Source organism: Stenella coeruleoalba (assembly GCF_951394435.1).
Source record: "Stenella coeruleoalba genome assembly, chromosome: 5".
Lineage (NCBI taxonomy): Eukaryota > Metazoa > Chordata > Mammalia > Artiodactyla > Delphinidae > Stenella > Stenella coeruleoalba.
In genome coordinates this window covers 28,854,905-28,882,661 of record NC_137150.1, presented here as the reverse complement: position 1 = coordinate 28,882,661, position 27,757 = coordinate 28,854,905, and the positions used below count along the sequence as shown (strand labels likewise).

The 27,757-nt window shown below is 49.0% G+C and overlaps 1 protein-coding gene across 1 annotated transcript; it reads right to left on the bottom strand.

Moving 5' to 3' along the window:
* Positions 1 to 2,600: 2,600 nt before the first annotated feature.
* NME9 (NME/NM23 family member 9) lies at positions 2,601 to 27,199 on the bottom strand. Its single transcript, XM_079922420.1, is given in 12 exon segments — positions 2,601 to 2,825; positions 4,712 to 4,848; positions 6,266 to 6,420; positions 7,351 to 7,377; positions 7,381 to 7,443; positions 7,756 to 7,838; positions 10,656 to 10,731; positions 12,093 to 12,209; positions 14,195 to 14,266; positions 15,483 to 15,586; positions 20,161 to 20,218; positions 26,453 to 27,199. Coding segments are annotated over 12 exon segments (1,017 nt in total). The 5' UTR covers positions 26,483 to 27,199; the 3' UTR covers positions 2,601 to 2,730.
* Between the last annotated feature and the right edge of the window lie 558 nt (positions 27,200 to 27,757).

The window sequence follows — 27,757 nt, the reverse complement described above, 5'->3', positions numbered from 1 at the left end:
AAAAGGAGTCTGTTTTCCAAATACCTAGAACATTAGGAAACATTAGAAGATGATGTGTACTGGCTTTCGGAACCTGAGATTCTTGGTGAATGAGAGGCTGGGAAGTGACTTTGCATTTCAGAGGGGGGGCCAGCGCCCTAGGGTAACTGCAGCTTCCAGGGGCCTCTGCAGCGGTCTGCGGCCCCCTCTTCCTGGTCTTTACAGGCGGCCACTTCCAGCCACCAGGACTCCCCACTCCGTCCTATGCCACTCTTCCCCTGCCACCACCCACTGGACTCAGGCCCAGAGCTTGTCAAATGACCGTCTGCACAGACGCCCTGCATTTACTGGGCGCCACCTTCTCTTCCCCGTCTCTGAAGTGTAGGGACGCACCTCCTGTCTCTTGGCCTCACTAGAACCGGAGAGAGAACCAAGGGCGCCTGCCCTAGAGCGTGGGGGGAAGATGGTGAGGCGATTCCCCCGCCACAGGGGAAACTTGGAAGCGAGGCCTGGGAAGGGGGGACTGACCCCAGATCCTGCTGGAGAGCCGACGGGGAGGTTCCGGACACCTTGCCACCTGGGATAGGGGCCGGTGCTTTCCCAGTCCTACTCCTTTGCACTGACCTTCCCTGGTTGCTGGGCAGGGAGGTATGTGTCAGTTCCCAGCACGAGGGAAATTTTGTTCCATGACCTGGCCTCAGGGAAAGCGGAGGGGGCCCCCGCCAAGGCCACATTGGGACCCACCGAGCCACCTTCCTCCCTCTCTCCCTGCAGCCCTGGCTGAGGGGAGGGCCTGAGCTAGTCAAGCCGTGTCCTTCACTTCGTGGGGCTAGGCCTGCCCTCCACCCTGTCAGGCGCTCACACCCAGGAGGAGCCTTAACGCCTAAAATGGCACCCATCCTGCAGGCCCAGGGTCTCTGCCAAGGAGTTCCGTCCTCAGACAGTGAGCAGATATTTCAGCCTTCCTCCAGATGGCTGCCAGCTGGGTGTACCCCCAGCAGTTCATTCAGAGCCACACAGCACTTCTCTTCCTCCCCCTCTGCCCTAGCCCCATTCTTTCCGCCAGGAACCTTCTGGACTCTGAGAAAAGAAGCGCCCTACCGTGCAATAGAAGGAAGGAGCATGTCATCACACCTCCCACCCCAGCCCTATCACCTAGCGTCCCTCCTGCTTTCCCTGTCCCAGCCCTGCCACTCCCAGCCGCTTCCTGGGGAGGCTGAAAGGTCATCACAGACACCAGCACACACGGGCCAGTTCTCCCACCTGCTCTTCTCTGTCCCCTGCTTTCAGAGGCCTTGGTCACTCTGTTTATTACCTCTCATCTCTCCAGTGATGGGAGTTTGGCCTCCCAGCTTCAGGGGAGACTAGATAGCTGTCAGCAGGGTGTACCCCAAGCAGCTCATTCAGAGCCACACAGCACCTGTGGTGTGGAAGAGCAGGCATCGGGCCCTATTGCCAGCTCTGAGGTGAACACAGGCCAACCGAGTCCCCGTCTCGAGGCCACTCACAAAGGGAAGAACACAGCCCCATGGTGGGCTATTGCCTGGGGACCTGGAACAGTAGATTCAACTCTCCTGACGGATTCTGTCAGGGAGGGCTCCACTGGGTGTTTCTCACAGAGGCCTGTGCTGATGCGCTGAGCACAGTGGGCAGGCATGTTTCCATCTAGAGGTGACACAAGGTCATGGGAAGTGCAGCCACCCACCCGCTGTCACAGACCACCCGGTGTCCCCGCCTTCTGCAGCCTGACTCATCCTGTCGCCGTTGCCAGCACGGAGGGCCTCATGCTACAGGCTGGGGGAAAGAGTAGTGCATCCATAAAGGACAGTCTTCTGGGAGCTAACTACCCATTTAAAGAGCTGCTTCAAGTCATAAGCACGGAGCCCCCTGGAGAAAACCAGCAGATGAGAAGGAAATCTCTGCCATTTGCCTCGTGGTGTAGAAGAACACAGCCTTTTCCTCGGTCAGAGAGGAAAGAGTATGCCTGGGCTCAGTGAATTTACAGATAAACCGAAGAGCAAGCCGGTGAGAGAGTAGCTGGCATGTTACTATTCACAGGGGTAAAGCTAGTTCCTGAAAACCTCCTGTGTCCCGTGGAGGGACAGCTAAACCAGGCAGTAGTGAAAGGGGGCGCCACAACTAGGAGTGCTCAGGTTTTAAAATTAGGCTTTAGCCAAAATCAGAAACCAAAGAAATGGGGGAAGGGGGCATCAAGAAAATTAGATGAACGCTGGTTCCAAATGTAACCCCCAAGCATTGCTTTCTGAACATGCCCTGATTCGTGGAGAAGAATCTGGCATGTTCCAGGACTACCCTTGTGGCCTGGGTGGGCAGCATGAACATTTAAAGCTGATTTATATCTGCCCCCATGTCAGTAAGCCCTGAAGTGTCACATTCAATCTTGTTGGACTGTTTTCAAGTCCGTCGTTACCAAGTTAAGCTCTAAAATTGTTTCATCCATAACGTAGATTTATTACTGGGAAACACTGTCCTCTGTAACTCAGTATCCCCTGAGATGACACTGTATCACGGCAGAGTTCAAGGACTGATGTCCATTTATTTTCTAAAATCCCAGAGATGGCCAAAAAAAGTACATGTTCCATATTCGTACTGTTTAATAAGGCAGGAAAGTGGATACTATTATTTTTATTCATGAACGGTAACTAAACCAAAAAAGTATTGGTGCTCAAAAGAGGAAGTTTCGGTTCTGGAGGTTTCCTTACGTGCAGCAGATATGAGTGCACTGGCGCTTCATCTCACGGCCTCAGCCTGGTCGCAGGCCGCCTTGTCCACGTCCTCGGGGGAGTACAGCGCCTCACCGGCGCCCTCTCCTTCGGCCTCGAGGCCTGTGGGACAACAGGCATGCTGTAGGACTTCTTACAGCAGCCCTGTCCCCAAACTGTCCACAAAGGAACAGCGGAAAGGGGAAATCTAAGTACATCACAGACGGTGAAGTTAGGGGTCAGGGTGGACGGAGCAGCAGAGAGAGGTCCTAATATGAGTGTTAGGGACTCGGAAAAAATGAGGAGAGCAAGTGACATTGGTTGAGCACTTGATGTGTGTCAGGCCCCAGGCTAAGAGCTTCACCGTGCTTTGTCTCCTTTCATCTTCACAAGAGCCCTCTGAGGAAGATGATTATTATGGGGCTATAATGGGCCTCTCATTATCTCCATTTCACAAATGAGGAAACTGAGGTCCAAAAAGGGAAGTAACTTTCCCGAGGCTATTCAGCTAATAGATAGTGGAGCCAGGATTCAAACCCAGGATCCTGTCTCCAGGGCCCAGAAGAAGTGCTGGGTACGTGGAAAGCACACTCTGCCCCTGACAACTGAGAAGGCACAACATACATGTCAGACAAAGGGGCAGAACACCACACCCCAACGAGGCTGTGCACTTACTCCCAGGTGTGGTCTAGGCTCAGACCCTTCTGGAATTGTTCCCTTTGTTCATTGTCACCTGAGGCCAAAAAGTCAGGCTCACGATCTCCCAACACTCTCCCCAATGCCCTCCGATGAGTGGTGCCCAGCCAGTTTGCTCTCCTTTCCCATAGTCATACCTACTTGTTTCCAGTCACCCCCCCCAAAAGGATGAAGATGTCACATGACCCTGGACACATAAGGAAACACGTCGTGGGCTCTCCCTGAGGGCAGGCCCCCAAAGGAAAGCTGGTCCTCGCAGTAACACACCAGAGTGAGAGTTCTTCCCACAGAGGATGGCTTTGGAGAACCATCGCCCGCACTTGGATGTTCAGACTTGGGTCTCTGGTCCACATAGAGCCACACTTCCCAGGATTTCTCAGCTCCCTAAACTCCATCACACTCCCAGCTTGTCCCTCAGTTGGCAGCAGGCAGCACCAGGATTAAACGAGGGCCAGCAGGGGTCAGCTTCCGCCCTTCCTTTCCTCGCCCTCAAACCACCTATTCTAGCTTGATTGGATTCAAATCTTGAAGAGACCATGACGAACATTTCAAACATTTAGGTAAACCGACTGGTTAAAACCCAAACATTTAGGCACACGGGGGTTATTACCGTTTCAGATCTGCAGGCAGACTTCTCCCAAGAATGCCCCCCCTCACATCCTTTGCTTTTCCCAGGATGTTCACCCCCGCCCCCTTCCACCTCACTTCAGGCTCAACCCAGAGACATGCAACACGGTGACAGGAGCAGCACGGGCCGTGTCTGGTTCTTCACTCGTGGAGTGGGGTGAGTCACGTGCACTCTGAGCCCCGTGGGTTTCTCACCCAGATGTGGAGGTGGGGATGACCCAGCATGCTTTTCCCAAAATGTGGGCTCTGAGGGATATGAGAGCCATTGCAGCGATGGGCAGAGGGCCCTTCTGTGAAGCTCTCTGCTTCTCGGTGACCCCACCAAGGGCTTGATGGGGCACGTGGAGCACAGAGAAAGTGAGGGAATAACATCTGGCCTCTGCCATGGAAGTGGGCTTCCAGAAAGTTACATTTTCCGGGTGGTTTCCACAGGAGAATGCAAAGTAACTTTGTAACAAGAGTTTGACTTCAAAGTAAAAATGCAGCCAAAAATGTAATGAAAAAGCAAAACTGTTACTCTGAAAACACAATAGAGCAGGACTGCCGCTAAAGTTATGTAATGGGCCCTGTTTCCCCAGCAGGCCCTTATTAGACGGAGGACTTGGTTACCACATAGTTACTGTCAGTACCCGCCCCCCATCCCCACTGCAGATTTAATACAGACCAGATCTGCCTGGATGACTTACCCAGAGGGGCTTCCGGAATCTGGTCTGAAAACTTAAAACTGGGGAAGAGCAGTGTCAGTTCCCGGCGGGCATCTTCCGAGTCCCGGCTTCCATGGACTGCATTAAAGGGCATTTCTGTGCCATACTGAGCCCGGAGACTGGGAGCATGCAAAACGTACAAGAAACGATTGGCTCATTTGAAAAGAAATGTTTTGCTCTCTGGCAACATGGCCACCAGCTACCAATCAGCAGCTGGCATTTCTGTGACATGGCTTTCTCTGCTGGAAACGCCAGGAACAGCAGCAAGGATGATAGTAGCCGCGGTGTTCTGGGCACGTTGCCAGTGCTTAACATACCTGATCTCATTTCATTTGTGCGGCAGCCCTGTGAGGGAGACTCTGTCATGATCCCCAGTTTAAATATGCATGAGTTATGGTGGGAGCCCAGGAGCTGCTAGTTTATTGCTGTTACTACGGGGGCTAGGCTAGCACCCTGCCGAGGGCTTGGTACAGGTTGGCATAGTTAATCCCCCAAGGTCCCCTAAGATAATAATAATATTGCTAGGACTTCCCGTATGTCAAACAATGTTCTAACTTCTCTCTCTCTCTTTCTCTTTCTGTCTCTCTTCATCTGAGGCAGGTCCTATCCTATTATAGTTCCCATTTTCCAGATGAGGAAATTAAGGCAGAGGGATTAAAGCATGGATGACCCAGGGTCACACAGTTAGTAAGAGGAAGAAGAGAGATTCTAAGGTCGGTGCTCTGAACCACAACACTGTACAGCCTCCCCCGACAGGTGCTCATATCCCCCTTTTATAGACGAGAGAACTGAGGCTCAGAAAACTTAAGATCTGAACCCTGGGCGGTCTTTCATCAGCCCAGGCTGCCTCATATAGGAATGTTCCCGGGCCCCTACAACTGTTATGTCACAGTAAAAACTGCAGTTACTTAGTCTCTTGCTAATTTCTTTCCTGTTGGTGAGGCCTCTCTCAGCTTCAAAGGCAAGACACAGTGGATTTGGCATTGGTGGTGCAGACCAAGGGAGCAGACCAAGGCAGCCTAGTGCTGTGTGCAGAACAGAGTGCTCAGACTCTCGTGGGCCTCAGGACACCTTGGGTAGGGAGTAGGGAATGGGGCTTGAGGAGGTGAGTCTACACCGCACATTCCTAGGCCTCACCCAGAGTCTCTGACTTGGTAGACCTGGGTGGGGCCCTGGAATCTGTATTTCCTGGGTGAGAGTTGCAGGTGGCTCTGGGACCACACGACGGGACCCTTTGGCTGCAGAGAGAAGAACAGTGAGGACCCAGCTGCAGCCTTCAGAAGAGGGAAAGAGGCAGCAAGGAGTCACCCAGTGAAGAGCTGGGGACTGGATCAGAGGGAGAGGATGTCAGGGTCTCCTCAAATACATAACAGGGAGGTCAGGGACTCCCCTAATGTATGACAAAGAGGGAGCTTCATGGCCATCGGAGAGCCTTCTGTGTTACCCACGGTTCTGGGCTGAACCTCGAGCAGGGCTCTCAGCTTCCTTGGATGCAGGTTCTGAGACGGATGCGAGGACCACAGCTGGTGACATCACCTGTCAGGCTGCTCCCTCCTTGCCACATCGGGGTCACAGGGTCCCATGAGGGTTTGCCAGGCGGTGACCACTTCCTCGGTGCCCTCAGTCCTGGTGAGGTTGAGGAGGTGGCTTGGTCCACTGCACATGTGATGTACCAGCTTCTTAAATGCCTCCTGGCACAGGGAGGGAAGACGGTGAGCCGGGGCAGGGGCCCCAGGGCCTGCAGAGGGCCTGCGGGCCCATCCCACACACAGGATGGGAGAGCGTCAGTGAACGGCCTTGCCACCGGCCTGCATGCCCGTGGAGGGCCCCGGGGAGGCGGGGGGCCTAACCACACCCAGATATAAGTTAAAGGCAGGAAGATGAGGCTTCGAGTTGACTCCCTTGGGGTTGAACATGAGATAATAAGTCAGGTGGGAGCATCTAGAAGACCACAAATGTGGAAATCATGTGGGTGCTGGATAACCAGGGGATGCGGTTGAGACTGTGCAACCCTTCCCCCTTCTTCAAGTAGCAGTACTCAGGCTTCCTTTGGGGAGAAACCCTTCCCCATTTCACTTGGTCCTAGGCCAGCTGACAACCACAATGCCTATCCACCCCTCCACATACACACCCCCTCACCTGAGAGGTGGAGCCCAGGCTCGCTCACCGATACCCTCCCTCCCAAGTGGGTGAGTCACAAGCAGAAGCAGATGGAAAGTGGTTGGGTCTGAGTCCCCCAACAGCAGAACCCGAGGTGACTGTCCATGAGGTTTCGCTCCCAAGGGCCCTACCCCTGCCTTGGTTCTTCTTCTCCCCACACCTTCTTATGCAACTCCTTCAACTCTCTTCAGTTCTGGGAGTCATGGAGTGTCCCTCCGATAAATTCCTTATTTCATCCCTTAAGTTGGAGCCAGACTCTCATCCTTGCTGCCAAAGAATGTCTCCCTGATGCAGCCCGTAATTATGATTCGGAGACCAAGTTCACGGCTCACTTGCTGTTCATATTCTTGCTGTTCATAATACTCTACTTTCTCCCAAACTAATAGCAATCTATAAACACAATGTTGGAGAAAGAGAAAGAAATGAGAGTGTTTTGGATAAGTGGAAGCAGAGAAGCTGACCTCTCCAGCTCTGTGTTGGTAGAAAAGTCACATTTCTGCTTCTCTCATGGCTCTCTCTTTATTTGTTAAAATGTCAAACCCAGCTTCCTGGATCTGTAGGATATATATATATATATATATATATATATATATATATATATATATTCTAAAAGGGTAAAGCAAGCCCAAATTCACATTTCAATGTGTTGAGAGTAAAAGATGACGGAAAAGGCAACATTAAAAGCAGTGGAGACCCTCGTCCTCCAATTCGACTTACAAATTGTAAGTTACTTAAATGGAATTTTAATTAAAACTACTTAGAAGCCTTCTTTCCCCCCGAGGACCCTGCTACACAATGCTCCACCCCTGTTTTTCCACCAGAGGAGACATGAGGGTAGTCTGTAAGGTAAGCGTTGTCTCTCTCACCTTCGTGATAATCTCATCCGTCTTCCCATGGACCACCGCATCTGGTTTAATGACTGCCAAGGTGCAGGCCTTCTCTGATGACACTGCAACAAGCTGGCGATGGTGCTGTCAGACGCTGGGCTCTCGGGAGCCCCTCCGCAGGGACGTGCAGCCCTGCATACAGCCCCCGGCTTCCCTCCCCTGGCCTCTTGGCTGTGCTTGTGCAGACCTAGACTCTAGTGGATGCAGGGGTCTGGCTCCAGACCCCAACCTTAGCCTGGCTGCAAGGGACAGAGACACATGCAAGGGACACGAACCTGGGAGGGAGGGCGTGGGGAGGGAGGAGAGGATGGGAGATGGGGGAGGAGGTCAAAGACAACTCAGGAACAAAAACCAGAAACAACCAAAAGAGTCGGCTCTTGTCCCTTCCTGTCTGTCACCGTGTCGTGATCCTTGACCTCTAAGTGCTGCCGACCGTGTTCTCCTCTCGGTGTGCCTTTTTGCCTTTCCCGGCGTGTGGTCAGTAGTGGCTGCCCCAGGCCCCGAGTTGGCATGAATGGTCAGGGCCAGCACATTCTACCAAACTGCGCCTTCAGTCTCCTCTGTCTCTGTTCACACTCTCCTGAGAATTGGCCAGCTCATTGCTTGGAGCCCAGGCACCAGTCATAGATCACCGGCCAGTCTACTGGTGGGCCGTGTCCATAGGTCCAAGCAGCTGTGGGGATGAGGAAGGTGCCGCGTGGCCACCGTCCACCGCTCAGGCCCGCAGATGCCGTGGGGAGCCCTGTGTCTGGGCACAGACCCATCCCTGTCAGACTCCCGTTTGTATGGACTTGGCCTTGGTGAGCTACCTACACTCTCCACAGACTCTATATCCCCCCACGGCCTATTTTCTCTTTTCAACTTCTATATCAGTTGTGTTGTAGCATGACAGTATCTGCACCTGAGGAGGGCCTCCTACTTTGAAAAATCTAAAAAATGTGGACTGCAAAGGTGTGAATCATTTTAAGCAAGCCAATTGATTCATTATTCCGTGAACACTATTTCTAACATCCTATGAACACTTGGACTTTAAGGGACTCTTACAATAAATCCCCTTATAAATGGACCGATTCATGAGACCGCCTAGAGGTATAGGGTGAGAAGAGAAGAGACCAGGGCTGGGGCCCTGAGAACTCCAGCCTGAAAAGGGAGCAAAAGAAAAGAAGCCAAGGAAGGGGAGGTGGCGGAGAGGCCAGAGAAAACAAGAAGGAAAACGAGAAAGGTCTCGACATCTCAGACACCAGACGAGAAGGGGGCTTTGAGTAGGAAGACGTTGGGGACATCGGCCAAGCCCACAGAAGGATGCCATAGGCTATGACTGGAAACTGCCCGCTAGATTTGACACCAAGAAGGTCACTGGAGCCTTGGGGAGCGGCAAGGGGGCAGGGGCGGAGGAGAGGGTGGCCCAAGGAGTGTGGACCACGTTCAGGAAGCTAGGCTCGGGGGAGAGGAAGGCTAAGGGCAAGGATAGGCTTTGGGTAGTTTTCTGGGTGGAGAGACCTGATTTGGGAGAAAATAATGGGGAAGGGAAAAAAGAGGTCATCCCAGAAAGAGACAACAAACGTTTCCTGCAGAAGCCAAGTCGCTGATTTCCTTTTCACACTTGGTTTCTTGCTCTCCTAAACTGTGCCTCTTCCCTTGTTAGGATCCAACTCAGAGAGTCCTCGTCATCCACACGTGAATAAGCAGCTTTTCTATTTCAGGGAGTAATCAGAACTTCCTTCTCTCTCCAGCTCGGTTCTTGAGCTGCATCCTGGTCTCCCCTGGTGTCTCAGGGACCGTCAGGAGGCACCTTGCCAACAACAGCCTCTCTAAACTCTAGCTTCTCTTCCCACTGTCAGGTCAAGGTGTTCTTCTCATATTAAAGGTTCAGGAAGAACAGCAATGCTCAGGAGTGTAAAATCCATGAGTTAATACTTGGGGCATAAGTGGAAGAGGGTGCAGGGCTGTGGGGAGGGAAGGGGTTCAGTACAGCTGACTTTCTGACACTTCAGAAAAAAGGCGAAAGAAGCTCAAACTCTTTAGCTCAAATAAGGACTAAGGGAACACCAGCATCATTACTTTACCTTATTAGCGTCACTCCCTCCATCTTACTAAGGGAGACTTTCCTGATGCCCAGAAATTGCCATGAAACTCACAGTTGTTATAACTGAACATGATCAGAAAGCTGTAAATGTGCCCAAGATGCCATTAAAGGGCAGGAGGGACACAACACAGTATGTTTGAAGTCAGGTGATTGGAGACAAAATATTTTATGGGTTATCTTCCCAGAGTTCAGATCGCTCAATAAACTGATTACTCATATATTTTATAAAGACACATCAGGGACTTCCCCGGTGGTCCAGTGGTTGAGACTCCGTGCTTCCAGCAGAGGGGGCGCAGGTTCGATCCATGGCAGGGGAACTGAGGTCCCACATGACGTGCAGTGAGGTCAAAAAAAATTAAAAAATAAAAAACACACATCAGGGCTTCCTTGGTGGCGCAGTGGTTAAGAATCCGCCTGCCAATGAAGGGGACACGGGTTCAAGCCCTGGTCCGGGAAGATCCCACATGCCGTGGAGCAACTAAGCCCGTGCACCACAACTACTGAGCCTGAGCTCTAGAGCCTGCGAGCCACAACTACTGAGCCCACGTGCCACAACTACTGAAGCCCGCGTGCCTAGAGCCCGTGCTCCACAACAAGAGAAGCCACCGCAATGAGAAGCCCGTGCACCACAACGGAGAGTAGCCCCCCGCTCGCCGCAACTAGAGAAAGCCCGCGCCCAGCAACAAAGACCCAACACAGCCAAAAATAAATAAATTAAAACAAAACAAAACACACACACATCAAATCCGAGTCTGCTCTGCCTTCTTGCCGTGCTTGTTGGTTCTGTACTCACCCGCATCCTCGTCGTCACCATCTTCCTTTTCGTGGGAAAAGCATTCATCTTCATCAGAAAGAGCCTCATCTTCAATCTAGTACAAATTGGTCATGGACAGTAAGTAGTTAGCTAATTAAAACTCCACAAAGACCTTCAAAAACCAGCAGAAGCCAAATAGCTAAAGTTCCTAAATGCAGAGCAGAAGAAGAGGGTCAAGATTATCAGCCTTGGGGCTTCCCTGGTGGCGCAGTGGTTGGGAGTCCGCCTGCCGATGCAGGGGACACGGGTTCGTGCCCCGGTCCGGGAAGATCCCACATGCCGCGGAGCGGCTAGGCCCGTGAGCCATGGCCGCTGAGCCTGTGCGTCCGGAGCCTGTGGTCCGCAACGGGAGAGGCCAAAACAGTGAGAGGCCCACGTACCGCAAAAAAAAAAAAATATATATATATATATATATATATTATCAACCTTGGAAACTTTTCAGGAACGTTTTGAGTAGTTGGGTGGTAGGGAGCGGGGGAGGGAGAGCGATTGAGGACCAGGAAATCCATGCTGATCTTAAGGTTTAGAGTCTGCCTGTTTCCACAGCATCAAGTAGAAACTAAGGAAAAGAAAGATGAAATAGAGAGTTGTCAAGAAGACAGAGTAAGAATTGAAATGCAAGTAAATAGTAAGCAACTGGCTACACAGTGCAGGTAGTACAGAGAGAGATCATTTATCTGTGGAGTAGGTACAAGCGTCTGTGATTTTCTTTCTTGGGGAAAAATTGCCACTTTTCTGGGGAAGAAATGGGATTTGATTCCAATCCATTCTATGAAAACAGGGCTTTGCTCTTTGGAACTGAATGCGGAAACGTGAACAGTGAACGCGGAATAACGTTAAGGCTCCTTTGGCAACTGCTCGGGGCACCAGGAGATACTTCTACCTAAGGTGTGTTGGTTTTCAAAGGTTGCCAATTTTTTGTGAAAAACTCGCAGTCCCCGTTGTCCTGGAAGTAATTTACCAAAATCACAAGCAGTGCTGATCTTGTTTCTTAAGGTAATGACCCCTTTCTAGTTAAAGAAATGAACCCTCTGGGATCACAAGTCAAACTCAGGCATGAGAAGGGAGGGCAGGTCACCAGGAGAGATTTCCCCCTGAGGCTGACTCCTTGTACCCACTACTGGATTCGGAACTTCATGTTCATTTCTGAATTCGTTGTCAGGGTTCCAGAAACGCTGTTAAGAGATGCAGTGGGGATGAAAGGGAAATGGATAAAAGACGTTAAAGTGTTCTGGATGAAGGGGACGACTTCAAAGAAGATTTCCTAGTGGGACTTGCACCCTCCCCTGAGCCCTCAGAGGCCTCCAGCCAGCGTGGGCATGTAATGCAGCTTTCCAAGGACAGTGAAGACATTGGCGGGGCAGGGGAGGCACCTGCTGGCCTGGCCTGGGGGACACTCGTGGGCTGGCCGCTTACCACTCTCCGCTCTCTGCCTTCGGCCAGCACAATCTTCTCAGCCTGCAGCTGCTCTCGGATGGTTTTCTGCAGCAGCGGGGCATTTGCTCCTCTAACCAATGCCACCAGCTCCCCTCCCTAGAATACAGCACAGATGTCCCGCTCAGACCACACGATGCGCAACCTCCTTCAAGAGACAGGAGGTTCCAAGAGCTTTGTTTACGAGCGTGCCCAAGGTCAAGGTCTGTGGACCCCAGGCCCACAGCCTCCATCCACTTCTCTGCCCCCTACCCCAGGCCCCTCCCTTCAAAACTTCCTTCAGGACAGCGGGGAGTTAGGTGGGGGAGGACCAGGGCGCACTGGGTTGTGAGTGACTAAGTGTGGCCTCTCCTTGACTCCTTCACCCAACAAGTATCAGCTGAGCACTTACTATGCCAACACCAAGACAGAGGCAGAGAACAGAAACACTAAACATGAAAAGACATAGCTGCCACCCTCCGTGAGTGGGGTGTCAAGTGGGGAGAGAGTGGTCGTGTCAGAGAAACAGTTGCAATAGAATAAGAACATTGCTTTCATGGGGTACTTGGGATTTGGGGCAATAACTGATCCCCAGCTCCATCTGGGGTGGTCAGGGAAGACCTCACAGTGGAGGTGGTGTTCCCGGTGAACCCCAGTTCACCGCCTTCGCTTTTTCAGAAGTCTCCCTGCCAGTCACTCATGGAAGTTCACGTGCACTGGGTTCTCCTTCTGTTTCCATGCCACCCTCAGGGGATGGCCGCTGTGTGACTGTGATGGGCTGCCGCACACTCCCACACGGCCAATCATGATTTATGCTTTAATCCCGCCCACTCCAGGCTCAAGCAAGAAAACCACTGCAGTAAGGATCCCATTTCAGCGACTGAGCTCTGATGCCAGTCTGGCGGAGGGCACTTTCATCTCAGCGCTTCCCACCCCTGCTCCCTCCCCCACCACGTTTCTTCGTAAAACCTCAGTGTCCCTCGAGAAAGCCGAAGCTCAAATAATGTTTCACCATAAGCTTCCAACTTGTAATACTTGCAGTGCCAAGGGCAGGAGCCCAAAGTTTTCCAAACTAAACAACTCTGGCCCCGGTTGGCAGGTCCCAGTTTCCCTGACTGTGCTGTGAGGGGCTGGACCGGGTCAGGAGGAGAATATCAATCCACTGTCTTCAGGGCCTGGCAGGTGACCTAAAACCAGGAAGCCAGGTGTGAGACAGCGGGGGGCCCTCAGGGGCCTGGAGCCCCGGGTGGATGTCACAGCCGAAGGCAGCCAGATGACCTTTCAAATGCTGAACCACTGGGGGTCATCAATCACCCCTCTCATTTCTGACTTTGTATCAACATATCTTCACATTTTATAATGAAACGAAGGTGAATACAAAGCTTGTCTACCCCACGAGGGAGCGTTCATGTTTGCTGAAAAGTCCCCTCTGCGGAGGTCTCCAAACTCTGCACTGAGAGTGAAACCTCAGTCAAGAGGTTCACTAGGGACTTCCCTGGTGGCACAATGGTTAAGAATCCACTTGCCAATGCAGGGGACACAGGTTCGATCCCTAGTCCCGGGAAGATCCCACATGCCATGGAGCAGCTAAGCCTATGCGCCACAACTACTGAGCCCACGTCCCATGACTACGGAGCCCACGCGCCACAACTACTGAGCCCACGTGCCACAACTACTGAAGCCCGAGTGTCTAGAGCCCGTGCTCCACAACAAGAGAAGCCACTGCAGTGAGAAGTCCGCACAGCGCAATGAAGAGTATTCCCCGCTCGCCGCAACTAGAGAAAGCCTGTGCGCAGCAACAAAGACCCAACGCAGCCAAAAACAAACAAACAAATAAAATAAGAGGTTCACGAACCAGAAAGAGCACAGGCCTCTGAGTGAGTCCTGCTCTGTCCCGGGTACTGCCCTCATGAAGGCCCCAAGCCCAGAGCTCCACCCATGAGCAGTGCCATGATTAAGGGCATCTGTCCTCGGCCAAAATAATAGAGTCCGGGAGGAAACAGCATTCACTCGCTGGGAGCAGTGTGGCCTCTTGGTGAGAGGCGTCCATCTGAACCCTTGTGATATGCAGCCGTGGGACAGTTCTGGACTGAAAATGTACTTACTGCATAAAACAGAAAGGTCGGCTCACACCTCCCTCTGTATTTTTTGAGGACATCAAGACAGTCCGCCTCTGCCTAAAGGAAACAGGCTGTCAGCAGAGCGGGTGCAGGGACAGGATGGCGGGAAAACCGTGCGGGACACACACACCACACCCCCCATACAGAGCACATACACATCCATATTGCATGCACACCACACACACACACACACACACCAAACGCACATACTCCTCATCCCCCACATACCACACACCGCATACATACCACACACACGTATACATACCACACACGTATACATACCACACACATATACAAACTACACACACATACTACCAGCACATACATCCTGCTACACATGAACGCGCATACGTTACGCATAATATACACACATCACACACACATCACATCCTCCCACACACCACATACACACATACACCACACACGTGCACACACGTACATCACACAGTGACTGCCCTCCCCAGCTGGAGCCCTGGCTTGCTCTCTCTCATGCTCCTTCTTCTAATGCCTTTCATCAGAATCTTAACAACTGTCAACATACTGGTAAAAAGTGTTGCCAGTGTCGTTTTCTGAGGAATAAAATAAGGAAGATGTGACAGTTTGTCCTGCTCCGGATCAAGGGAGCTCCACCACTAACATCCCACATCTGCCCCGAGTGGCAACAACAGAGGAAGGTCCTCAGCTCACCTCCGGGTCTGATAAAGCTCCCCATCCAGACCCCTCCTCCGCTCACTCCACAGAAGCCTCACAGCCCACTCCCACGGGAGGAGTGCAAGCCCTGGGAGCCCAGCTTCTCAAGAGTTAACTCAGGGAGAGTCTCGCCTGTGTTCACCGTCTCTGAGCCTCAACCCGTGCAGCTCCTCCAGCGTCTCTTGCATGCTTCTCTGGAAGTGATTCCCATTTCCATACACTGACCTGAGTAAGCGTTTGCTGAAAGTTCCCCTTTAAGGAGCGAGGATAGAAATCTTAAACCCTGTGCTCTGGAAGTGAAACTTCAGGGTTCACAGTGGACACGAGCCAAGAGGGAGTGTTGGCCTTAAAGTGGCCGCACGCCTTCCCGGCTCCGGCATCAGGGGCAGCTGAGCCCACAGGGACTGTCGAGAAGCAGGGTGGGGGGGAGGCTTCCTCTCTAGAGAAACTGGTATCAGCAAAAAAATCCACAACGGATGCCTTGTCGATGATCTGAAAAAGGCCCCTCAAACTTCCTGTTCCTGTTTTAAATTTTTTAAGTTTTTTACAAGTTGTGTGACATTGTGCTGAGAGAGGACCTTACTAATGCAAAATGCAGAAGGTCCAGGCCGACCTCGATCCTCATCTTCTGGAAGAGGCTCACCACAGGCTTGCAGGGGCCACACCAGCCTTGGTAGACGTCGACGACTGCGTGGAACCAAGAAGCGGGAGCGCTCAGCAGGCACCAGCGCCCCGCACGTCAGGCAAAATTGATACCTGCACATTCCAACCCCCTCCGATGGACATCTGTTTGCAGGGATATTTATTTCGCAGTTAAAGGGACTTATTATCCCAGCAGAGTATGAGCGAGTGTGGCAACACAGCTTTCCTTCGTGAACTCAGTGTTCCGAATTCTAAATACAATGAAGTGAGTATGGTGGAAAATCACTTACTTAACACGGATCCTTTGCCTTAAGGGACTTCCAGCTATATTCAGGGTCAGGCCTAGCACAGAGAAGCCCTCAGTACATATTTGAAATAGACTGAAACTATCTCTTCTAAAAGGAAGAGGTCACTGTAGGTGACCTATCAGGATGCAACCAACTCTTAGCTACTTTGGTAATAAACATAGCATTAACCTTTCCTCCTGATGCATTGGAAGCCACTTGCTTTGGGTAAAGGAGAGTTTTATCTTTAAAACTTTACTTTATCAAATCAACATTATTCTCCTGGAAAGTGAACCTGAGAGAGACCTAGGTGGAAACTGGGGTGCGTTTTTCTGCTTTGGTCCCAGTCTCTGGAGCGTGGTGGGACTGGGTGTGAGGGACCCTCCTGTCTGATTGCACTAGACCCCGAGGCCTGTAAGAAGCTAAGCAGCGAAGCCAGCTCATGTGCACCGGATACGCACCAGACCTGCCCAGCCCAGTCAGATGCAGCAAGTAAGTGCTAGATGGTGATGGACCGGTGGTCACATTTTAAGGAAGGATGTCTTCCTAAAGACCTCAGCACTCAGAGCTCATGTCTGATCCACACAGGGGGTGTTTCTGTTCTGCAGTTAGAGTGCATCCTCACGGGGTCAGAGTGTGGACACTGCTTACACACTACCAGCCCTGCCAGCTTTAATAGCATGCAATTTGCGATTTTACTTTTTGAAGATTCACATTTCAAAATTTTCACATCACATGAGAACTGTTAATAAACCATGATATAAATTACCTTTTTTTTTTTTTTTTTTTGGCCATGTCACATGGCTCGCGGGATCTTAGTTCCCCGATCAGAAATTGAACCCAGGTCCTCAGCAGTGAAAGATCAGAGTCCTAACCACTGTACCACCAGGGAATTCCCTAAATTATCATTATTAAAATTAGCATAGACTCTGGCAGCACTGTCTTAACGCTGTACTGTAGGACTCAGGGGAGGAGGCTTCGCAGTGGAGAGGCGACGTGCATCGGGCATTGTGGAAATGCCAGGCTTGGACGGGCAGAGAGGGAGGCCATGGTGGGAAGCGTGGTGGGGGAGTCCAGGGGCCGCTGCGGTTGGGTTGATCAGTGGTGGCAGAGATCACTGGAGGAGTGGGGAATGTGGGTTTGAGGAGTTCCATCCTGATTTACTAGGCAACGAGGGTTCACCGTAAGTTTTAGAAAGGAGAGAGAGTTAATATTTACTGAGCTATGAGAGAGCATCTGCACTTTGCTTTTCTCTCAAAAAATCCAGCAAGATAGGTATCATTATCCTACCATATAAATGAGGAATGAAATAACCAACCCAAGGTAAAAAAATAAATAAATAAAAATTCTCAAGCAGTAGACTCGAGTTTTGGACCGAGGTTTGTCTGATGCCACAGCCCATGCTCTTTCAATGACTCCAGGAAAGAAGATGCATGAATTCAACAGTATGGGTTAGTTCCGCCAAGCAACATAGTTTTGCAGAGAAAGTGAGAGCCAGGCTGGCTTTAAGAGGGACAAGGAAGCCAGACACAGGGGTGGCTGTGTTGAGGGAGGGGAGAAACGAAGGCATCCCTGAGACTTTGAAAATGTAGTGGAAAGACTGGGGGTGGCAGTCCTGTGGGTGTGAGAAGGACCACCTTTGAGCCCGGCAGAGAGAAAGCACTGGGTGGAGGCAGGGAGAGAGCATCTGGGGAGGGAGGAGAGTGAACTAGATTCCAGACACATTGCATTTCCAGTGCCGACCAGAGAGTCTAGGGCAAATAGCCCCAAAGTCAGCCAGACACCGGCAGAGGCCAGAGAGAAGGATCTGGTTCTCCTCAACATCCAGGCGGAGGATAAAGCTTCTTTGAGGCTCCTTTGAGGACAACAGCTTCACAGTTGAGGGATTTGGAGATTTCAATAGACCACAGGAACGGGAGAGAAAGGCATTTGGGTGACTCCAGGAAAAAATCCTTGAAGAATTAGAGGACCCTGTATCCAGGCCCACCAAGGAGAACAGGTTCAAGCCCCGGCAGGAAAAAATTGGGACCTAATTAGCTGCCAATCTCTATGCAGGGTTTCCATTGCTAGGAGAGCCCAGTCATTTGTACCAGCTTCCCATCTCCTCTCGCACTCCCTGGCTCTACAAGGAGTGGTGGTGACAAAGGCACACTTCCCACGGTTGTGGGAGACAGGTGGCTGCGGACGGGAGAGGAAGTTATGAAGAGATTGACTCTGAAAGGCAGGAAGCAGAAAGAGAAGCAAGGAAAGGAATGGCAGAGAAAATGAAAAGCGGGGAGTGTGTGTAAATCTGAATAGACTTTCGCATGTTTGAAGGCAGATGGAAGTGAGCCAGCAGAAGACCAGAGTTCCAAGACGGTGGCTGACCTTGGAAGCAAATCTCTGCTGGTTCTAGAAAGAGGGAGGAGCCTGAGTTCCTGGCGACTGCTTGATGAAGAGGGGCAGACGAGCCCCCGCTGCCTTAAGTCCACACAGTTCCCTCGTGTCGTGCTTCGAGCAGGACTCGACAAAGTCCACGCTCAATAGATTAGGGTGCCTGGAACGTGGCACGTCCTCCAAAAATGAGGAGCTGGTGGCTTTCTTACTGTTGTTAAAGAAATAGAAGTCATGGTGGTTTTGCCCTGGAGCCATGTTCCGGTTGCACGCAAGGCACATGGACAACATAGTTAAGACCTGGCACCATCAACAAAGCCTTGTAATCCCTCATCCTGGATCAATGGAAACGCATTTATTAAGAACCCACTTGGCCCGGGCCTGGACACGTCTGCTCCTGATGGAAATGAAAAAGACAATGGCCCTGTGCTAGAGTCCGGGGGAAGGCATGGAATGCCTGCCTTCACAGGGGCCACACCAGGTTGGGTGTGTGCTGGGGGTTGAGACAGAGACACCAGGCAGAAGTGACCGCACAGAGGTTCAGGAAAGATTTCATGCAAGGAGGCTGCTTTAGAACTGCCTGGGGATGAGAAAGGTTTCTACAGGTTGTAGAGGGGTCATGATATTTCAGGTAGTAGGAACAACGTGGATACAAGTGAAGAAGTGGGGAAACTTGTGGCATGTTCGGGAAACAGGTTGGAGCCGAGGACAAACCTCAGGGGACAGTGGGTGAAGGGGCTGGAGGGATGGGGGAGGGGGGCTTGAGTGCTGAAGTCTTGGGTGCAGGGGCAGCGATGGAGAGAGGTGAGAGCAGATACCAGCTGACCGAGCGTATTTATTTATAGAGAGAACTGAGCAGACACAGAAATGGAGCCCAGAGATCTCTAGACGAAAAGAAGCAGAGATAGGAAGACAGGGAGCAGCTGTGCTGGGCAGCCTCTAAGATGCCGCCGGTGAGCCCTGCCTCCTGGGATTCAAGCCTTTGTGTAACCCTCTGCCTTTGAGTGCAGGCTCCACCCAGGGCGAACAGAACAGGGCAAAAACAATGGGATGTTACTTTTGAGATTAGGTTACAAAAAGGCTGGGACTTTCGTATCTCTCCCTCTCTCTCGTCTTTTCCTCCCTCCCTGAGCCCTGCTTTGGGGGAAAAAAGAAGCTACCATGTTGTGAGTAGCCTTATGGAGAAGTTGATGGCAAGAAACTGATGTCTCTGGTAAACAGCTAGCAAGGACCTAGGTCCTGCCAATGGCCACAGGAATGGGCTTGGAAGTGACCTTCTAAGATCTGCCAAAGCCAAATGACTGACGTTGGAAGTAAATCTGACTCAGTTGAGCCTTGACATTCTCTGTGTGACTCCTTAGCGGCAGCCTTGTGAGAGACTCCCAGTCAAGGCACCCAGCTAAGCAGCCCCTGGATTCTGGATCCACAGAAACCGCGGGATAATACATGTTTAGTGTTATAAGGCACTACGTTTGGGGGTAAATTGTTGCTCAGCAATAGATAATTGATACAAGGATGACAGCGACAAGGAGGTCCAGTGACAGTGGCTTTGTTGTTTCCTAATGACTGTGCAGCCCCTGGTTCCACTTGCTTGGGTTGCCTGTCTCTCCTTCCAGCACTTGAGTTCTGAGAGATCCCGTATTCCTTTCAGTACCTTCCCCTTTTGTGCCTCAGGTAATTAGAAGAGGTTTCCGTTGCCTAACACCAAACAAGCCCTGAGCATGGCTAACCATAATCTAAAAGAAGGGAACCCTGCTATCCGGCAGTACTGACTAGTTTCCTGAACTGAACTCACAGATGTTGAAGTCAGATATGTATTTAAACACAAAGAAATTACTGGTTCTTTATTTATGAAACTCGAGGTTATAGGAAAATGATGCTCTTTGCAGTTTTCTCTTCATGGTTCAATATGTCATTTGGCAATTTTGAAAAGGATGGGTCTAAAAAATTATCTTAAATTACCAGTTAGTCCTTTGGAACTGAGCATTTCCTCCCAAAGTTCCTGGGTACTGATGTTGACCTAGCATCAAAGAGAAACAAACGCTGTATTACTGAGGGTGACGATGGGGAGACAATTTTATGTATTCATTTGCTCCAGGTATCTACCTATTGTTCTCTCTCGCTCTTGTTCTCTCTCTCAATGAAATACTTACAAATACAGCTCGGCTGTCATCTTTCCCCAATCCTCTCTTCTCTTTTCTCTCTCCTGCCTCCACCCCCAAGAATAACCACTATCCTAAGAAAATCTCATTTAAAAATTTTTTTAACTTGTTACTTGTCCAAAAACACTATATAAAATTGTTTCGTGTCCCTAAATATGCATAAATGGTACCATACTGAAGATATCCTTTTCCAATTTGTGTTTTTACTCAACATTATTTTTTTTAATTAATTTATTTTTATTTTTGGCTGCATTGGGTCCTCGCCGCTGCGCGCGGGCCCCCTCCCGCCGCGGCGCGTGGGCTTCTCACTGCAGTGGCCTCTCCCGCCGCGGAGCACGGGCTCCAGGCGCGCGGGCCTCAGTAGCCGTGGCTCGCGGGCTCTAGAGCGCAGGCTCAGCAGTTGTGGTGCACGGGCACAGCCGCTCCGCGGCACGTGGGTCCCCCCGGACCAGGGCCCGAACCCGTGTCCCCCGCGTCGGCAGGCAGGTTCCCAACTACTGCACCACCGGGGAAGCCCAACATTAAATTCTGACATTTATCTGTATCTATGTACAGAGAGGTACTCATTTTTTTGTCTTTTTATACATTTTATCGAGCTATAAATTATATATAATGAGATACACAGAACTAAATTGCTACGAATCAATGAGTTTTGACAAATGCACACATCCAGGTAACCACACTCCTATCATAATACAGGACATTCCATCTCCCAGAAAGTTCCCTCCTTTCTCCTCCCGGTCACTCCGCAGTCCTCATCCCAGGGAAACACTCATCTGCTTTCCGTCATAATAAGTTCTTTTTGGGCTTCCCTGGTGGCGCAGTGGTTGAGAGTCCGCCTGCCGATGCAGGAGACACGGGTTCGTGCCCCGGTCTGGGAAGATCCCACATGCCGCGGAGCGGCTGGGCCCGTGAGCCATGGCCGCTGAGCCTGCGCATCCGGAGCCTGTGCTCCGCAACGGGAGAGGCCACAGCCGTGAGAGTCCTGCGTACCGCAAAAAGGTCATTTTGCCTATTGTAGAACATCATATAAGTGAAACAGTACAGCATGTCTTATTTTGCACTGGCCTCTTTGGCTCAGCATATTTGGGGGTTCATCTGTGTAGTTGTGTGTCAGTGGTTTGTTCATTTTTATTCCTGAGCATGTTCCATTGTATGACAACATCACAAACTGCTTGATAGAGAGTTTGGGGCTCTTATGAATAAAGACTTAGGAACATTCTTGTTAAATCTTTTTGTGTTCATGTTCTCAGTTGTCTTTGGTAGGTAAATACCTAGGAATTAAATTGCTGGGACATAGGGTAAGTATATATTCAGTTTAAGAGGAAACTGCCAGTGTTTTTCCTAAAGTGCTTGAACCATTTTAAACTTCTCTCAGCAAAGTATAAGAGCTCTGGCTGCTCCTCATTCTCACCAAAATTTGGTGCTGTGAGGCTTTGAAATTTTAGCCACGCTAATGGTGATGTAGTGGTATCTCAGTGTGGCTTTCATTTCTTTTCTCTGATGACTAATGGTATTGAGCACTATTTAATGGGCTTATCAGTCATTTGTATATCTTCTGTGAGAAGTGTCCATTGAGCTGTCCATTTTCTTAAATTGGATTGTTGACCAATTTAAAGTATATTATTAGATTATATATACTTTTGGTGGGGGACAAGTTCTTGTCAGAAATATGCATTATAAAAAATTTCTCTCCAAGTTTGAGGTTGGCCTATTAATTTCCTTAACAGTTTTTGTTGAGCAGAAGTTTTTAATATTGATGAAATCAAATGGATTAAATTTTAGTTTTATGGTTAAGGCTACTATGTCCTTCTTAGGAAACCTTTCCTCAAAGTCATAAAGATGCTTTCCTATTTTCTTCTGGAAGCTTTACAATTTAGGCTTTCACATTTAAGCCTGTGAGCCATTTGAAATTAATTTTTGTGAGGGAACGATTGGGGTTAATTTTTTTTCATGTGTAGGTATAGTTGTTTCTGCAAAAGTTGCTGAAAAAAATTTATTTCCCTATTAACTTGCTTTGTTGAAAACCAATTGATTGCGTAAGTATGGGTTTATTTTGGACTCTATTCTGTTTTATTGACCTATTTATTCTTATTCCAGTACTATACTATTTTGATTACTGTAGCTTTATGATAAGTCTTGGAATCAGGCCGTGTAAGGCTTCCTTATGTGTTTTTCTTTTTCAAGATATTTTGGCTATTCTAGCTCCTTTACATTTTCATATACGTTTCAGAACCAGCTTGTCAATTTCTGCAATTATTTTAATTGGGATTGCATTGAATCTATGGATCGATTTGGGATAAAACTGAAATCTTAACAAGACTGAGTCTTCCAGTACATGAACATAATGTTTCTTAACATTTATTAAATAGCCCTTAATTTTTCACAGCAACTTTTCATAGTTTTTGGTGTGTATGTTTTGCACATCTTTTGTTAAATATATCCCAACATCTACATCCTAAGTAATTAACAGTTGCGTTTATTGCCATTTCTTCACATTTTTCTCTTATCTATCTACAAAGTATTTTGGTTTATATCAGAAATGAGAATCAAAGAAATACATATTATAAATAGTACATTATTAATAGTGTACATTTTTGTATAATGTTTTTATTTGGAAATAATTTCAAACTTACAGAAAATATGTAAGTACAGTGTAAATAATCTTTTTGAACTATTTGAAAGTAAATTACTAACCTGATTTCCTGTTATCCCCGAACACATTATTCAACATAACCACAGTACAATCATCAAAGTCAAGAAATAAACACTGATATATTATTACTATCTAATCCCCAGAGCCCATTTAAGTTTTACCAATCATCCCAATAATGTCCTGAATAGCAAAGGATCTGAACAGAATCATGTGCTGGATTTATTTGTCAAGTCTCTTTAGTCTGTCTTAGTCTGTAACAGTTCTTCAGCTGTTCTTTGATTTTCATGACCTTGATACTTTTGAAGACTACAGGAGGGTTATTTTGTAGAATGCCACTCAGTTTGGGTGTGTTCGGTGTTTCCTCCTGATTAGAAGCAGGCTGTGCATCTTTCGATTGGTTGGAATGGTTGAATTGGTTAGAACTGATTGGATTAGGTGGAAATAGTTGGATTAGTTGGAACTGATTGGGATTAGTTGGAACTGGTTGGATTGGTTGGAACTGATTGTGATTAGTTGACACTAGTTGGATTGGTTAGAACTGGTTGGATTAGTTGGAACTGGTTGGATTGGCTGGAATTAGTTGGATTGGTTAGAACTGGTTGGGATTGGTCGGAACTAGTTGGCTTGGTTGGGATGGTTGGATTGATTGGAATTAGTTGGATTAGTTGGAACTGGCTGGATTAGTTGGAATTGGTTGGATTGGAATTAGTTGGATCAGTTGGAACTGGTTGGATTAGTTGGAACTGGTTGGATTGGCTGGAATTAGTTGGATTGGTTAGAGCTGGTTGGGATTGGTCAGAACTGGTTGGATTAGCTGGAACTGGTTGGGTTGGTTGGAGTGTCAGAATCAGAAGAATGTTCTCTCATTGCATCCTATCAGGTGACACACACTGTTGATCTGCCCCCTTCCTGATGATGTTCACTTTGACCACTTGATTAAGGTGGTCTGTCAGGCTCCTGCATTGTGAAATTAGTCTCTTTCCCTTTGTAATTAATAAGTTTTTGTGGAGAGCTGCTTTGAAAAAATATAAATTAAAAGACCATGACAATTACCGCTCATTGTTAACACAGGTATGCTAAGGTGTTTGTCTCTTTAAAAGGGCTGGAAACATGTAACATCTGCAAATCCTCTATTAAACATCCATCTTTCTAAATAATTCAGGCTTCCATATATTTTTTGTTTCTATGAAAAAAAAAGAAAGAAAAAACAGAAAAGTCTTCATGATGCCTTACATGCTGTAAGAGAGTTGGACTGGTGTCATCCTGAGCCCACAACTATAGTCCTGAGGAAAATGATAGAACTCAGGAGTCCTCACCCTCTCTGTCATAACAGTCACTTTCAGAGACTCAGCTGTCAGTCAGTGGCAACTCTCTGTGGTGCACCCCCATCATGGACTGAGCCACACCAGGGCCAGGACTCTCTGGACAGCTGAAGAACCTCACTCCTAGGAGCAGCGCAGGAACAGAGAGGTATGGGAAATACCTGGACCTCGAGAAATCCTACATGAGGTAGAGAATGAATGGCGAATGTGTGGCACCTTTTGGCCACACTGTCTCTTGATATCCTGCAATTCCTGTCTTAGTCACAGAAGGAACCCTAAATAGTCTTACCCAGAGAGAGAACAGGGTTCCTGGGTTGGCAGACCCTAAAGCACTGCTTTCAAGGAGTTGACCTGGTAGACAGGCAACGCTTACACAGATGCCTCAGTGCATAGCCACCCCGACCTCAGCAAATGGGAGCACTTCCTTTGAGGACCGCAGTGAACTCAGAGCTCTGAGGAATACACGTGGAAAAAGAATTGGTGAAAAATGCTATTACTCTCAAAGGGGATATAAGGTATAGACACAAGAAAAGACAGTCGTATGGGGCAAAAATCTTAGAGCCACGGCAGACAGCATTCAGACCAGCCTGGAAATGTCTAAAGGAGTCTCATCATAACAACTCTGCTGGTTATGCATTATCCGTCCTGTTTACATAAAGAGCATGGAGGCTCAGAGAGGTTGAGGAAATCATTCACAGCAATAAGTGGTAGGACCAGGTGCTTAGAATTGATTTACAGACAGAATACAGACAGAGGAAAAGTTTTATAACTCTAGAGTACTAGAATATCAATGCTGGAAGGCCCTTAGATATAATTCACCCAACATCCTCATTCCACAGGTGAGCAAGCTATAGCCCAGAGAGGTTACGTGATTTATCCAAAGTCCCGGAGCTGGCTAAGAGAAGAGGTAAGAACTACATCAAGTCTTCGACTTCCAGTCCGAAGATCTTCCCTCCTCCCCCACCCCGCCCCCTGCACACTATCCTCAGCCTGACATTGCTTTCTCCCTTTTAAAAATCACTAGGCTTTTGGAATTCACATGTAGAGTGCTGGTGCCACAGAGAACAATAAAGGAGAAATCAGATGACTCAAGACCACTGCCGCTCTTCTCTCCAGGAAGTGCCTAGAGCCTGAGCACGTACCCTGATGGACTGAACTGACTATGAGACATTTTAAAGTGTGCTTTCAAAGGTATCCATATTATACATCATCCAGATGATCTTATGATAAAGCCCTCCCTTCCGCTGCCAGGACCCATGCCTGCATCACTTTAGAGTCAACCACCACTTACTGTCCAGGACCAGGGAATGAAAGAGCAGACCCTGGCTTATGGAGTCACTTATCACAGGCACAAATGAAGTAAGGCACTCTATAATGAAAGTGCAGCGCACGAAATATCAAAACATATTTCTTGAATAAGCGAATGATTTTAGAGAGTAGTGGTGTGAGAACTGGGTCTGCAGAGAGGGCATAGTTACAGACACATGGCCAAACTTAAAAGAACCGATACCATATTCTCTCAGCAAGCCACAATTATACTTCAACAAAAAAAGATGTCAACATCGAATTATACTGATTCATATTTTCTTGTTTTTTTAGTTTTACGTTAATTCATGTTTGAGTTTTATGGTTGCATAAGCACTATAAGCATAAACAGCTTACACCCAAGTTTATGTGTGTTTATATTTAAGTGCACAAAAAATTTGTCATCACTAGAGATCCAAGATAAGGGGTTTTTTCCCTTTAAGATGGAAGGTACAATATTCAAGTTCGAGAACGCTGTCTGTCACATACTACTGGCAAACAATATCTTTTTTTTTTTTTGCGGTACGCGGGCCTCTCACTGTTGTGGCCTCTCCCGTTGCGGAGCACAGACTCCGGACGCGCAGGCTCAGCGGCCATGTCTCACGGGCGCAGCCGCTCCGCGGCATGTGGGATCTTCCCGGACCGGGGCGCGAACCCGTGTCCCCTGCATCGGCAGGCGGACTCTCAACCACTGCGCCACCAGGGAAGCCCACAATATCGTTTTTATACTCCACTTCCCGCTCCACACCATCCTCCTCGCCCCCCAACCCCAGTCAAATGCTGGAAGGAAGCTCCTCTTTGAGGCTTACCTGCAGGGCCATTTCCTTCTTGCTCCCCATGGCACTGCAAAGAAGACAGAAGCTCTGTTACTGACAAAACGTTGCGCTGATCAGCAAGCCGAGACCCTCCTTCAGACAAAGCCCCCCCGCCCCTTTAAGTTAGAGTGGCAGCAAATAAACGCAATGATGCAAAATGAACACCCCACGGGAGAAGCAGAGCTTGCGGCCCGCGGGCTCATGGCTCGCCGGAAGATTTTCTGCGGATTTGCGGAGCCCCTTTCCCGCCCCGGAGCTGGCCAAGGGGTACGCGCAGAGGCCAGAGTACGAGCTCCCGGGCCACGCAGCCCGTCAGGTATCCGAGCGCCTGCCGAGGAATTCGGATGGAAAAAGTCTACAGAACCTTGCTATCCCTACTGTTCCAATTTATTCCTGGGAAACTGAGTCACTGCAAACAGATACACCGTCTTCAACCTGCAGCGAGAGTTTCCAACAAAATTTGCTGCGACCCAGCCACGGTCGTCATGGCAACATAGCGCTGGCCTAAGGCGGCCAAGAAATAAACAGGAGTACACATAAGCCACGCCTACTCTGAGCCCAGCGGAAAGGCAGGAGGGTGTCCCGCCCCTTGCTGTCAGAATTGGACTGTAGGAACACTTTCATTGGCTAAAGAGTTTGTCCCTGTCTGGGACATATGAACCCACCAAGCAAAGACCCCGTGCATCCATGTACTGTAGAGTTGCATCCTCGAATCCCTGCATCCCTTCTGTCCCACCAGGACTGGCATGCAGCTTTTCTATTGCTAGTTAATACATGCCGGGCAGGGGTGGCTCCAGGGTTTGAGGGTCGGAAGAGGTTCCCTTTAAGACAAAGAATACGAAATTACAAATTCAAAATTAAGTATGAAAGTCAAGTGGAGCAAATAGAAAACAAGTACAAACCTGTTGTAAATGATCTACACCAATTAAAAGACGGAAATTGTCAATGGATAAAACAACAAGGCCCAACTGTATGCTGTCTACAAGAAATCCACTTTAAATATAAAGACACAGGTTTAAAAATTTTAAAAAAAGACACTTAAAAGTAAAGTAAAGGGGTGGAGAAAGCTATGCCACGCTAACACTAATCAAAAGAAAGCTGGAGTAGCTATATTAATTTCAGGCAAAGCAGATTTCAGAACAAGGAAATGTATCAGGGATAAAGAGAGGGCACTACATAATGTTAAAGGGATCAGTTCTCCAGGAAGACATAACCATACTTACTGTGTATGCACCTAACAACAGAGCATCCAAATACGAGGCAAAAACTATCTGAACTGCCAAGAAAATATAGATAAAC